We start from the raw sequence: 16,167 nt of genomic DNA, 5'->3' as shown, positions 1-16,167 counted from the left end.
TAGTATTGACCAGTGATAGTATTACCCTTTGCAAGGTAATCAATGTATATAATACCTCTTGCATCCCAAAAAACAGTAGCCATAACCTTGTTCGCCGAAAAAATTGTTTTTGCCTTCTTTGGAGTTGGTTCCCCTGGTCCAATCCACTGTTTAGACTGTTCTTTGGTTTCAGGAGTGTAGTGGTGGACCCACGTTTCGTCAACGGTTACGAATCGACGCAAAAATTCGCTTGGATTACGCTTATACAATGACAAATTTGCGGTAGAAATGTTTTTTCGAATCAATTTTTGGTCGACTGTTAGCAAACGCGGCACCCATCTTGCACAGAGCTTTTCCATATGCAAATGTTGGTGCAAAATATGTTGCACACGTTCATATGACATCTTACAGGTCTCAGCTATCTCACGCACTTTCAATCTGCGGTCTCCCAGCACTATTTGATGAATTTTTTCGATCATATCTGGAGTTGTGACCTCAACGGGGCGTCCTGAGCGAGGCCCATCAGAGGTGCTCACACGACCCTTTTTAAACTCGGAAACCCACTGCTTAACGGTTGAATATGACGGGGAGGATGTCCCCAGTGTTGAGTCCATCTCTTTTTTAATTTCCTTCGGCGTTAACCCCTTCAAATAAAAGTATTTGATGACAGCACGATTTTCCTGCTTTTCCATTTTTACGAAAACCACAGAGGCGTCTTGTTCAGCGTGCTGTCAAACCTACACTAGCAAGGAGATCGGGCTGAAACTATAGCTACAAGCTATCCAAGGATGGTACTATAGAATGTCACCTCAAGGTAGGCCTAGTGGCGTCATCTCTTGGTTAGGCCGGAAACTTATCAATCCACCCTCGTATAGTGTTGCTAAAGCAAAAAGCATTACATGCATAAGTAAGCAATAATCAATATAATGCACACAAACAAAATACATATCAGTAATGAGATTAAAATGTGCTATTACGATCCACACGACGAGATTACAAGTCGAGTGGTTTAGCTTTGTTTACTTCGCGATCTATTCAAACAATAAGCTTATGTCACTTCAGTTCGCCATTATGAGTTCGTGTACTAGAAAATACCTTCACACACGTATGCGAATACTCGACGAATATGTACACGTGAACATGTGTGGATACAAAATATTTTAAGAACAATTTTCGACCGGATTCAAGGACGCATTATCTCTAACTGTAGACAAACAGCAATTTCGAATGGGTTCAGAATTACGAGACAATGGATTTGACCATCTTCAAAGCCTTGGCTTTGAAACGGCGTATTGGAATTTACTAAACGAACATTGGACACTGGAAGAGGAGAGGCGACAATCGTGTTAACGTGGCAAATGTTTTAAAATGAAAAACAATTACAAAATGAAATTAGAATTAAAAAATTTGGCATTGAGAACGATAAAAATTGTTCAGTTTAAACATGTATTTTCACATTTATTGAAATAAAGAGGAGTTTTACTTTTATCCATTTCCAACAGAAATCTTTTGGATTTTCCCTTTATAAAGTTTTTTGGATTAATCGATTGTGGATATTTGGAATAACCACAATGCCATACAAGTATTTTTATTACTAAAATCAATTTTGAAGATATATCATTACAAGGTGATTACAACTTCTTCAAAATTTCCACAATATTAAATAAACAAAACAGAAATGAATGTATCTATACTGTCCTCAAAATACTACATTAATATGAGTGATATTAAATACTGACCTAAAATGAGCATTACAATATGGAAGTTACGATAAGGAACAACCATGTTCGAGTATATCTGGGATCGTTGTTTATTTTCGTGATAATGTGTTAAAACATAACAAGAAGAATTAAAATAGTTGTGTGATATACCTATTGTCAGTTAATTTTTGTAGGCCATGTGTGCTTTTCTTAATAAAAACGGTAGCACAATTACTATATTATTACCAGTTGATCCTATCCAAATTTTGAGGGACGGATTCCATTGTTGACGGTGCATAGCACTTCATATATGGCAATCAGGACGACCTAACTTAATTTAACCTAACGATTTCGTCAGCGGACGTTTAGCCACAGCCACTTCCATCTTATCTAATATGCCCTACAACCCAATAGGATTCGCACGCATTTGACAAGTTAAAGAAAAACTAAAAAGAGCAACTTTTGGGTGTTTCATTCCCACCAGCCACTAATGCTGGTGGGCGAGCAGTCCCTCCGGACTATGCCGGAAGGTAAGGCGGAAGGACCTCTTCAGCCTCCTTGCAGGAATCGTGGGAATGGGTCAGTGGTGGTTCGGGTGAGAAAGATGAGAACAACGGAAATGAAGACAGAAGAGAATGAAAGATTATCTGTGGAATATTACTACCCCAGCATTTGCCTAAGTGGTCCAAGGAAACCACAGAAAAACTTGGACCAAGGCATACGGACCTCCCGAATACTAAGCAATGGACTAAATCTCTAGACCATGCCGCTGGGTACACGTCAAATCTTTAATTAAAAATTCTGACAAAAACGACAATATCCAGGATATAGTAAGTAGGGGCGTTAATTAGTTCCATCCTTCTAATTAGATGTCTTATTAATAGTTAGGTAATTTGGTTTACAAAAGCCCCAGAATTCACGACCAACACTATATGAGATTACACCATTACAAATGTACGTAGGAACCATGGATAGGCGTAGATATTATTAGTATTAAATTAGAACATTATATGGTGAAGATATACGAAGAGTTTCATAATAAAATCAAACAGTATCTGTAAATAGCCAAGAAACAAATGTGATGTCCTCATCTGCAATTTAATGAAACGCGTAACTTATTTTGTTAACGAAATTACTATCTACTTATAGCCGCGGCCTACTCGACCATCATAAAAAGAAAAGTATACCCATGGACCATATGCTTTTTGTAAACCACAAAACATTACTTGAATTGGTCAAATCCATAAATCGTAGTCGTAAAATCGAATGGTTATAAACGTCTAATTTTAAATCTTGAAGGGTAAAAGTAGGTGGTACACGGTGACAAAAATGTGTTCCGATATTTGATCGTGGGCTGCCTAAGTGGATGACTAAGGATCAATGATCTTGCAACCAATTTGGGTTTTGGTGGATGCTTCTCGTCAGAACGATATCATGGTACATTTTTCTTTTTTATTTTATGCTTCATTTCGAATGAAAATACCGTGAGTAGCCCTAATAACCCGTCCAAATTTGGTGGGTGCTTTTGCCGATGGTGCACAGCACTTGACACATGCAATTTAGAGAAACCATTCCCACCATAACCCAATGAAAACCCTCAGTTAGTATGTTATAACATGTGGGTAGAATATATACAAAAAATTAGACACACGACTGAAAACATTTAAACCCGCCTACATTTTTCTAATTGTTTGATACGAATTCGAATACACCAATTGGTCATTTTTAATTAAACGATAACATTTTAAATATCGAAACTAAAGGTCTAAATAACATTTCCATCTTTTATTTATAAGTCTTAGTCCTTAGTTAGTTTCAGAATCTTGCACTATCGACTAGGTATCTCGCTTCCATAGATTGGGATTGAAAGGCAAATACCTTTTTCTTTGGATTAAATTCGTAAATTTCTTTTAAACCACTTATTTAAAGGTACTGGATAGGTTTTTAGGGGGTAAATTTTGAGGTATTTGTTTGTTGAATTAAATAGCGACATCTAAACACACAAAAGCGTTCGAAATGTGGTGTTACACGCGAATGATGAGGATACCGTGGATAGAGAATAGAGAACAGAAGTTACTATGGAAGTCAATAAGAAATAGGCGGGATAGGGTGGTAGGATACCTTCTAGATTAGATTACGGTGACAAATAGTTAAGGATAAGGAATGTTCTAGTTTTAGAGAAATGCGGAGATTAGCTCAGAATAGGAAAGAGTGGAGGTGCGTATCCAACCAGTCTTGGGACTGACAATCTTATGATGATGATCTACGTAGAGAACCTTGTTACTGTAAATTCGTACTTCTCTATAAAGTTGCTCTCAGCAAGACGGATTCTAATTGCTAATACACCTATAAATAAATACGAAGGGCGAAGGTGCAATAGAACTGAAACTGAACAGTGAACACTTCAAGTGTATCATTTCAAACAGTCGGAACCACCACAAGAAAGTGAAATTATGTTTCTAGTAAATGAACATTTTTTATTAAAGATATTATAAAACATAATATTGTATTTTTTTGGTGGTTTTTCTAAGTAATGGTGGCGGTTTTGATTTTTGGGAGTTAGCAACAGTGAGGCATATTCTTCATTGACCTGGTTATTTTATTTATCCTGCAACCGTTGACAATACTAGAAATGAGTTAGATCTTTAAAAACAAGTTTTATGAAAGGGGTTGGTCAGAATGTTGTTTTCAAAGAGGTGCGAACCTGACCTTGACCCTGTATGGGGTAATGAGGGTCACACTGTACTCACGATGGAAACATTAAGTTTAGTTTTTATTACGATCAACGATGTAATGTTCTAATAATAGATTAAACCAATTCTAAAGGATTGAAAACAAAACAACACTTTAATGTATTTTCTTAAATACTCTTTACGAGTTTTCTGCCCTGTCAATGTCTATGTGTTATACTTCATCATCATAAAGTCATCAGTCCTAAGACTGGTTGGACACGCACCTCCACTGTTTCCTATTCTTAGCTAAACTTCGCATTTCCCTAAAACTAAAACAGCCCACATCCTTAACTATTTGCGAAGAGTAATCTAATCTAGGTCTACCTCTACCCCTCCTAACTCCTGTTTCTGCCTCTAATATGTCCCTGACTAGACCTTCGTGCCTAAGAAGGTGTCCTACCAACCTATTTCTTATTGACTTCCATAGAGTCCTCTGTTCTCCGATTCTTTCCAATACCTTTTCATTTCTAACCTTTTATACCCAGGATATCCTCATCAACCGCCTATAACACCACATTTCGAACGCTTCTAACCTTTTCTTTTCCGCCGCGCCCACTGTCCATGTTTCGCATCCATACAACGCCGAGCTCCAAACATACACCTTTTACAACCTTTTTCGAATTTCTAAATTAACCGTTCGCGAGCATAGAAGTGACTTCTTTTTATTAAAGGCGACACGACCCTGCGCTATCCTCTGCTTTATATTCCCACTACTCCTTCCATCCTCACTTATCTGACTTCCTAGGTATCTAAAATCGGCCATAATGCCACTTCTTCTAATTTTTCGTCTCCTATCTTTATATTCGCTCTTTCCCTATTAAATTATTAATATGCTGTCCAACACGTTTAACGGATACAGAAGTGCACATCTTTATTGCTGGTGTGATTTTAGTATGTGCGAGTGTACCCTTGCATGCAGATAACATTAAAAATAATGTAAATTTAACTATTTGCATTATGAATATTAACGACGAGCATTAGATGACAGACAAAAACAAGTTGATGGTAGATTAGAGACGTACCTACTAAATATAATATTGTTGTTAGTACATATACGGTCACCAGTTTTACATCTATACAACGGTATATTTAACATTTGTAATCAAATTATTATTAACAATGTTTACAAGAAGTACATATAAGCAATTTTTAATGTACAGTAATTTACAATTCCTTGTTATTGTTAAAATAAGGTCGATAACATTTGCAACCGGCTAAATTTAGTTTTGCAAATAATAAAAGTAATTAAATAAATTAAGCACTGAAGATGAATACGTCATGGACCAAATTTTCCACAACAATCAAATGGTTCGTCCTTATTGCGTTTAGAATAGTTCAGTAGGTACAGATTATCCAGGACATCCATGAAATGTATTATTTGATTTCTTTCATTCAAGAGTTTCACTGTCGTTATTGAGTTGAAAATAAAAATTATCTCATTGTGTCGAATTGTGTGAAGTATTTGAATGTTTTCAAAATTGACAGTTTTTGAAGAATGATTACCGAAACTTCAAGAAATTTGCCATAACTCTCATAGCCTGTGTTGTTATATCTATAGCAAGAGCCCGGGTTAACATGAAAAATAAAAAGAAGCAATCAATAAATTAAAGAATTAAAAGGAATACTCACCCCTAATTACCACAAATAATTTTATATGAGCGGACACGTGTTTTCGCCCACTTCAGTCTCGCGTTGATAATGCCCACGTGTGAAGTGGGCGAAACACGTGTCCGCTCATATAAAATTATTTGTGGTAATTAGGGGTGAGTATTCCTTTTAATTTTTTAATTAATAGTTACCACAGTCTCCTCCTTCTATTTTCAATCAATAAATGTTTTACTTCAAGGCCATCATGAATAACAGTATGAGTTTAGGAGAATATATCTTATCATGCAAGCAGGAGTTAGGGTACATCCCATTATAGTTAAATTTTAGAGATGCCTTATGAAATGTGGAAGTTAATCGCTAAATAAAACTAGAAATATATTACATAGCAATAACCTCTTGGCTTAAACTTCATAATAAAAGATTAAATTTTGGAATAGGTACATAGTTAATCTAAATTTAAACTGCCGCTTAAGTTGTATGTTGGCGTTTAGTGTTTTTCGGTTGAAATCCTTCTAAAACGTCGTTTTCGATGATGCGGGGCGAGCCGAGCGAGTTTGTTGGCATTACAACTATAGTTACGATACCTAACCCAAGTACAAACGTATACATAATTAAATCTAATAAAGGCCATCAGTTGACAAATTAATAGACCAATAACCAACAACGAACACGCAAACGTCTTCAAAACAAAATTTTATGTTGCAAGAGCAATTTTCGGAAATGCCCATAAAAATGCCTCTTCAAGTCACATTAACTAAAGGGAACTGCCATCAAATAAATAACACAAATGAGATAATAAAGACATTGAACTGGAATTTTAAATAAAATCGCCATATAATAAAAACGATTCTTTTAAACGTTTAGCTGCTAAAATAGGAAACAGGTATTTATGTCAGAAGGGGCAATAGGTTTGCATTTGTGTACGTGCTTTACACCTGACCAAGCGTAGGCACGTATCTTTTGACCGATTACTAACCAACTCTAATCAATTTTAAATAGGAAACCGATTTTCCATGAATCGATCAACAGCTAAAAATTAGTTGTCTACATAAGGCCATTGTCTACAAAATCCCCATTCCTTATAGGATTATTGGCAGTTGGTGCAAAAGGTCATTGGGACCTGGCTCATTTTAACATATAGTTTCTTCCAATAATGTAAAAATGTTGGTAAATATTGCAGAGCATACGTCGGGTTTAAACAGTAGATATACATCCGAGGTTTGTTAAAAAAGTAACGCGATTTTTGTGTTTTTCAAAAATGATTTATTTATTCATGAATTTTGTTTTTTTTTTTTGGCCCCTTCAAAGTAATCCTTACCAGATATTATACACTTGCGCCAACATTTTTTCCAATTCTCGAAGGATTTCAAAAAATCATTTTTTGTGAACTTGTTCAGTTCTTCCTTCGATACCGTCTTTATCTCCTTAATCGGAGCGTAGCGTCGTCCTTTAATGGTCCTCTTCAGTTTCTGGAACAAGAAAAAGTCACGTGTTAACGTGGCAAATGTTTTAAAATGAAAAACAATTACAAAATGAAATTAGAATTAAAAAATTTGGCATTGAGAACGATAAAAATTGTTCAGNTTCAGTTCTTCCTTCGATACCGTCTTTATCTCCTTAATCGGAGCGTAGCGTCGTCCTTTAATGGTCCTCTTCAGTTTCTGGAACAAGAAAAAGTCACAGGGGTGTTGTTATTGGCCAAAAATTCGCGCACAACAATGTATGATGTTATCATGGTGCAAAAGTCAATTTTTGTCCTTCCACAAATCCGGGCGTTTCTGACGGATTGCTTCGCGCAAATTGCGTATAACTTGTAGGTAATATTCTTTATTGACCGTTCTGCCCTGTGGCAAAAACTCATGATGCACCACGCCCCTGGAATCGAAGAAAACTGTAAGCAAAACCTTTACATTCGACTTAACTTAGCGCGCTTTTTTCGGTCTTGACTCGTGTGGCAGCTTCCATTGAGATGATTGAGCTTTGGTTTCCACGTCAACCATAAACCTCTGATTCAACACCAGTTATTTACCCTCTGGAACAAATTTGGGTCGTCGTGGACAGAGTTCAACAGCTCCTTAGCAATGTTAATGCAATGCTGTTGTTGGTCGAAATTGTGTAATTTTGGTACGAATTTCGGGGCGACCCATCTCATGCCCAAATCGAATGGCAGGAGCCAATCGATGTGTTTAGGTCCTCAGCAACTTCTCTAACGGTGATTTGACGATTGACCAATACTATTCTCTTCACTTCATCAATGTTTTCGTCTGTTGTAGACATGCACTGGCACACGGAACGCTCTTTGTCGTTCAGATCTTCTCGACCTTCTAAGAACATTTTGTACCATCAATAAATGCTGCTTCGGTCCAAGGAAACTTCACCATATGCAGTCAATATTCGGAATGGGTCCGCGCACTTAATTTTCTTTTTCACACAAAGTGTGATACAGATTCTTTAATCCATTTTTTGGAATAGGCAAAAGTAAAAGACAAACCAGAACATGTGCAAGCAAAGCAGCTGTTAAAAATTAACTGAACATTCAACATGGCCGAACTTGTCAGTACAGGTGAGAGATATGAGTACCAACATAATGCCACGAAAAAATCGAAAATCGAATATACGTAATCCGCGGAAACTAAAAATTTGCGATTCTTTTTGAACAGACCTCGTTGACACTAGTTTTCGAAGGGACGTTCTTTTTCGTATGATCTTGGTTAAATTTATTAGTTTGTCAGCTGGGAGTCAGTGTTTACTGGGTGTGTATAACCGTGTTTTAATGCATGCAGATGTTTCTAAGTTACATGTAAAGATTTTAGTTAGTACAAGTTGAATGCGCATGGACGACTTAACACACATGTGACATGATACCTCCCGTGTTCGAATTTGCAGAGCGTTCTGAGCGGAATCTCGTGGATTTGCTACTGTTGCCACTATCACGGGCTAATTTATTGCCAAAACGACGGCAGACAGAAGACGAAGTCAGCCAGGCAGCTAATACTTACTGCTCCGATGGTCAGAAATACCCACACAGCGGGCCGATGACACCTGAACAGCAAATAAACGTTAACGTGCACACGCCGCGTCGCACCAATACATACGTGTGTATCCAACAAACGACCGACGGGCAAACAATAAACAAAACTTCAGCCTAAACAATGCCCATACAAGCCAAAATCATAAAATTGGCCGGTTCAAAACATTAACCAATTTGAAGCTGATGTTCGCGCTGTTTTTATTCCCAAAGTTGACCTTCAAAGTATCAGATGAAAGTGTGCGGATGGAGGTAGAGCGTTTGCTTTGTAAATTTCTCAGTACACTGAACTTGAAAGCTAATTTGCTATTAGCTGAACTTCATTAACTGCCAGCATTTTTCTATTCTACCATAGGAAACAAGTATAGATCGGTTGGCCTATGAAAAATTTAGTTCACTCACCCAAATATTTGGAGAGGAGCTATTGTTAATACCATAAACCAGGCAAACTTAATGTTCCACAGTCGATAACAGACTCTTTTTAGATGACCTACTTCTCAATAACAATAAAATTCTGAAGCCTTTTGAAACAACATGGTTCAAGTTGCTGGACTGTAAGTGAGGAGCTATAAGGACTTCCTCCCCTGAAGTTTTTGTGGCAGGCAGATTTTGGGAAGGTTCCCTCTCCTTGTACAAGAAACTCAAGCATCAGCATAAAAAGTCAATGGAAGTGGAAATATAGGGATATTCTCTCTTAAATTTTTATAAAAGGGAGGCTTTATTAGGCAGGGACTCTTTAATCGTAAGGGAAACTCAAGCATCTCCACGAGAGCTTTGCAGGAGAGTGAGAAAGCCCATCTGAATATTTCGGTCTCAAACATACGTATGTAGCAATCCTCTTTGCCTGGATTTCTGTTTTGTAAATTTCATTGTAGATTGACGGAAAAGAACGCAACAGCTGGCTCCATCAAGACAGCCATTCAAGAACACAAGGTGGAAGTAGCTTCACAAATTAGGTATGAAAGAAATTTTATCATTGAAGTTCCTGCGCTCCGGAATTACTAAACAGATCCTAATTCTTGAAGTAAACTAATGGAAAGAACTGCCAACAGACGCCTTTGAATGTGTAGTGCATTACATAAAATGCGCTCAGTATTAGAAGGGTTAAGTAGAAATCCAGCTAAGGGAAACAATTATTCTTTCAATGGATGTATTGGGATATATCTAAAATTCGCTGGATGTAGTTCCTTTTACGAATATAAATGAAGTACTACGTTGTTTGCTTTTCTGTGAACCGAAGCGACATTTAAATGTTAAACACTTTTAATGCCATTACATTTTGTTGAAAGGCCGGCGCTTATTGGATAAAGCGATTTAGCATAACTTACTTACATGTTCCGAGAAGGTAGTCGTTTAGGTCGAGTAATAAGCGCTGGAACTGAACAATAGCGTACACGAACGTGCACAACATCCGGCCGCGACTTACTTATATGAGATCGTAAGTACACAGTATAAAGGGTAACTTAATAATTATGCTTAGTGCAAAGCATTTATCAGCAAGGTGATTTTCTAGAAAGCGCATGCATTGTGATATTCTGGTTGTCACTGAACAATAGAAACTTACAGAGAACATTAGAAAACAAAGAAGACATCCAAGAAGAATTCAAATCGGAAATTAATGAGCACCAATGCGTTGCTGTTATTAAATATAAATCTTGTGACCGGAAGTGATTACTACTACATACAGTGGAATAGTACTATCCCAAGAATAGGTAAACGGATTTCCTTCTCAGTCAATAGGGATCAATAATCATATCTTTAATTGAAAGTGCGAGGCTGATGGTTACGCGATTATTTTAATGCCATCATCTTTATGATTGGTCACAAAGATGTTACTGATGAGACAATAAAAAAAATCTTAATTGTATTCCCTCTTGCTACGGGTTATCCTATAAACCCACATTGAAACACAAAATGGTAGGCACTGCAGAACAGACAACAGCCGCCTTTTAGAAATGGTGCATGGAAGTGGGTGGTTCATGGTAGGACGGTGAAATATTACTGCTCGATTAGTTTCATACACGGTCTAAGACAACCACAGAAAACTTGGACGAAGGTAGCAAAACTCGAAATTCGACCAATGTCCTGACGAACAGTGAGCAATGAACATTTCAAAATTGTTATCAGGAAGGCTTTACACATGTAAATAATAACGATTTCAATAAGAGGACTGCAAATCAATAATCACACACTGCTTTTGTTTCAACATGTGTTATTACTTAGCATAACAAAAAATTTCACCAGGTGGTGCAAACTATTCTTCATCTGGAACCCTGGAGCATGAGAGACACAATACCTCAGGAGAATTTTCAGCATGCTTTATTAGTTAATTTTCGATCATTATCAGTCTTGACATCATCAAGTCATTCAGTTAGGAAATAGCTGCATCAGGAGATTGTTAGTGCTTATAGTTGTTGAGAAAGTATCATTAATATCCTTTGGATGAAATCCATCATATAACGTGGAGTCATGAGAATTGACAAATACATTTCTGAAGAAGTTCCTGAATACTATTCCACTAAAAGGTCTAAAACCAAAAGAAGCAGTGCGTCATGGCCTTGCAAAGATTTGACGTTTCAGAGAAAATGTTGTATGTTTAGATCCTTACTGATAAGGATATTTGCTGATGCCTGTAGTGTAGCTCAAGTCAAAGACTCAACATCTGAGAAATCATATTCCAGGACAGAGGAATCTCAAGTCAATGAGCATCATAAAACACGGACCGACATCTCTTTACATACAGCAGGGAGCTTTTACAAGAAGAGTAAGAGACAGGAGGAATATCTATTAGAGTTTAAGACAAGAACATTGAATGAAACATAGGCTGGATTATCTCGCAAGACTGAAGCTGAGGAAACGGCCCATCTATACAAATAACTTTGTCAATACTATTATCTAATAAACTTACTAAACACCATTGAAGTCTCTCATTGCAAATAAAATATCCAACAGCATACGTACATGATTATATGTTGAAGCCGATTCTACTTCTCATCCCTAATTTGAAGTACCTAGTAAGTATGTTTCATTGTACTGTCAATCTATGTTGGTACATGGCAAACAGCGGCTTCTTTTATCGTAAAAGAAAAAATAAAGTCGTAGATACATTTTTTTGCATAATGCCGATCTTTACTTCACCACTGGATGCGACAAAAACTCTGGACGAGGTCAAATATTTGCATGTCTAGTCTTTCTTCTCATTCCTTACGTAATTTAGTTCGCGTAGTAACAGCGTTCAATACAACTCCAATTTTAGTTATTCAAGTGGAAGTTAATGTTTCGTTTGTGAATGATTTGGTGGGTCACAACTCATCATGCGTAACATTATTGTCGGAGAACCTTTTTGAGAAACGATACGTACTCACATCTCCTGCGGTGTCATCATGCTGATAATTAGTAGCTTTTTCCAGGAATCATTCTACGTATTTGAGGATTATTAAAATACATAAACGTCTCCTCGTATTTAAGTTGTCAGTTGCGTGTCTAGTAACATGAGTTTTGAATGAGGACAATTACTAGAGAAACAAAAAAACGTTATGTCATGTCTAGTCTAAAATATCCAGTTCTTCACAATTCTTGACAAAACAATATATTACATGGTGTAACTGAAAGTTACACATCGAAGATGTTTGGATTTGAAAAAGAACAAGCATTCATGCGTTGAATAAAGGAAATACATACATAGCAGCAGGTCTTTCTTATGGCCTAATCACAGAAATTGTTACAAGACGTATTTGTTACTGAAATTGGAAGGAAATGGATCTGAAGTATTGAGTTTAATTTGTATTGGATGACCAAGATAGATAAAAGGATATAACTTTTGGTCATACACTGTAAGAATATTTCTCAATATCACTCCAGAATGACAAACACCCTCTTTAAAGCATTAATGAATAGAAGAGCGCCGAAGAAGAAACCTTTTGGTTTTTATGATTCAAATCGAAATGAATAGCATTAAGGTTAGATAAGACAATCTGGATGGTAAACTTTAAACTGACTTCCGGGATTAAGGCATTAATAAATAATCAGCGAACGTGATTTCATTTGATATTAACTGTCCATTCCGATAATTACTATTACATAGGTACTTGTTTCTAACGAGGCAGTTTCTAACAATTGGAGAACTTATTTCAAAATAGTAATCTAACAGATTAACGAGCCGTTAAATTTAAGATAGTGTAATTACTTCTGTCATTGTTTTACGTTTACTACTATATGTCCATTCCTACGCATATAAGTAGGTAAGTATCAAAGGAATTTGTTTGTTCCCTAGACAAAGCATTGAATAATTGGAGGAAGGTTTAAAGACATGCCAGTTTCATTATTTCACAATTCAAATTATCACACTTGGAGGTGATATTTCCAGGAATTCATTTTTCCAGAATTTCGAAACTGTACGCAAATAGTTAAAGATGTGGGTTGTTCTAGTTTTAGGGAAATGCGAAGTTTAGCTCAGGATAGGAAAGAGTGGAGGTACGTGTTCAACCAGTCTTAGGACTGACGGCTTATGATGATGATGATACCTATAGGTCCTAGGTGGAAGAAAAATTTCTTGACAATGAGATACTTAAGAACAGAAAGAAGTAAAAAATTGCGAATGTTTTGGGAGTTTTCGTAAAGAACGCATAACGTTTATTAATAGTTCATTAACTATTGCAAATAACTGTGAATAATGTTATGTTAATGGGTTTAACGGTTCTTTGACCATCTTCAAACCTCAATATAATGACCTGTACCGAAAGAGTTGGCAACGCTGACCTTGTTACAGCGGTCAAAATAACACCTGACTTCGTTTAACCAGAATGCCCAGACTGGCAGAATTAACGAAACATCTGACGGACGACTTACCTCTGAGGTTTAACAACGGGTCTTATCATAGTCGGCCGCTTTTCGTCCTTATTCGGGAGTCGCAAGTAGTCTTGGTCTCCCAGCAGAAACAGATCTTTTGAAATAATCATGGCAACAATCACTGAACTGAACTTATAACGCTCGGCAACCCTGGGGACGGCGCGTTCAGGGAAGAAACGGGGTGCAATGTCTAAACCAATCGCGTCCGTTTTGCAAATCCCGCTGACAACATTGCAACTAAATACCTAAATCTGTTTACACAACCGCTTTAGAGTAGGGTATACTATCTACACGTGTGATTGAAGGAATCGTGGAAACCGATACGTCTTCACCCTTCGAGACACGGATCGAGACTGAAAGAGTTGGGCAAGTTGTTCACGCGAGTGATCAAGTTAGTAGCGCTGCTTAAAAGCGACGTAACGCCGATCGAGTGGTATCAAGTTTGCTATGCGACTGCACGCTGTCGTTTGTCGAATATTTGCTCAGACGAAGTGCGCGCCATTTCAACAGCATTGCCAAGCAAACGGTTAAAATTATTCTTTAACATCTTATTCCTTATGGGTAGGAACCTATGTGACGAAGGACATCTTCTCCATTCTCATCCTTCCATCGGTATCATTTTTGTCACCACCATCGTTCATAATCAGTGACGCCGTCAAAAATTTGGAGTAAGCCCCATGTTATGGATATGCGTACATATGACCTGGTATTTGTAACCAATTGTGGTAAAAAACATAAGATGTTTGTGAGAAAATCATATCAACTTTTACCGTCAACGTCTTCATCATCCTCATCATCACCATCAACGTTCACCCACAGCGTTAGGGGCTGTTATCAACACTTATGAAGCATCATCATGATAAGTATGACCAATGTCATCAAATATTCACTACACCAAACTTTCTGAACGTAAAATAACGGGAATATGGTAAAATTAGACGTGAACAGACAATGAAGACGTGTTTTCATTGATCATAAACTTTGCTGTATTAATGGCATTCCAGAGGAAGGCCTTTACTCTTGATATGGAAATATGGACGCAAAAAAGGATAACGCAATCCTTGACATTTGATTTTCGTCTAATCGAGCATCTTGAGACGTCCATCAGAGATCTAGTTGCGTTGATGCTGTCCTAATTCGGATCTAAAAGCCGTAGTCAATTATAGTTTCGATAGCACGAGTGGTGAACTTCTTCCTTCTATCTGGATAGAGTTACTTTTTATCAATCACCCCTTTAACTTATTTCAAGGAGACGTTTTGAGATTTAGAAAATAATGCAATTCTTTTCCAGAATTTCCACAAATAAGTACCTATTTGAATATTTTGGGCCATTGCTCTTAAACATATCTAATAAGAGCAATCCCGTGATGATGGTTTGTAGATTTAATAGAAAATCCAAATCGAATTGGCAACGAAGCATTTTTCCAATGATGTCACTCAGTCCGCTGATCGGTCTTCTCTTGCGAATTCGTGATTATGGATAATTGGATGAAGAAGCGCGCGCGAAAAAACAATTGGAACAGAGGAATAAATGATAATATTTAAATGTCGTCGAACCCCGCGTCAAGATTTGTTTATTAATTCTAGCTGATTCGAAATGGCGTTGACCCTATGACGCGATGCCGCTGCTGTTTGGTCGTTGCCGATTCAGAACAAGAACGAGGAAATTTATTATTGGCGTAACATCTCAGTCACTAGATTATAATTTACATAGTTTTTTTTATTGGAATGTATTATGCAATTAAAAGGGAGGATGGTGAACATTGAACTTTAACTGTAAATTAACCTTTATACTTTCAAGCATGTAACGTCATCGACATCATCTTAATGTAATTCACTTGCCTTTAGTGTAAAATTAAATACAGTAATTAAATTAGAAATTCAAAATGTTTAATACAAGTATACACATTAAACAATGATATTCCATAATTGTTCAATTTGTAAATTAGTTCAATTTTGATGCACTGAATAAGAGAAAATAGGGTATGTGTCTAATTGGGAACACTTAACGAAAATTAAGTCAAGAAAACAGAATCGCACAGAATGAAGCAACCTTTATTAAAATGTAAACTTTGGCAACGAAAAATATAAAAATGCGTTAACATCAAGCTTATTATTGTATCGTTTATGTCATCTATAAAAATTCCAATTCCTTTCATGAAATCCTTTCCACAGTCTCCAAATGATTAACCGAAAGATTGCTTAATCTTCAAAATCGCCTACACGAAAGCCTATTTACAAAGGATATCAATTTTACTGATTAAAAACACCA

General features: G+C 36.8%; 1 protein-coding gene across 1 annotated transcript in view; it reads right to left on the bottom strand.

Annotated features, from left to right (window-relative positions):
- The window catches only part of LOC108742440 (ABC transporter G family member 14), a 113,139-nt gene extending 99,134 nt beyond the window's left edge, over positions 1 to 14,005 (bottom strand). The window contains exon 1 of the mRNA XM_018477659.1: positions 13,896 to 14,005. Within this exon, the coding sequence (XP_018333161.1) occupies positions 13,896 to 14,005 (110 nt within the window). The remainder of the gene's footprint in view (positions 1 to 13,895) is intronic.
- Between the last annotated feature and the right edge of the window lie 2,162 nt (positions 14,006 to 16,167).

The sequence above is a fragment of the Agrilus planipennis genome, unplaced genomic scaffold, assembly GCF_000699045.2.
Source record: "Agrilus planipennis isolate EAB-ADULT unplaced genomic scaffold, Apla_2.0 scaffold3, whole genome shotgun sequence".
Lineage (NCBI taxonomy): Eukaryota > Metazoa > Arthropoda > Insecta > Coleoptera > Buprestidae > Agrilus > Agrilus planipennis.
The sequence above is the reverse complement of the archived record's forward strand: the minus strand, read 5'-3'. Positions and strand labels throughout refer to the sequence as shown.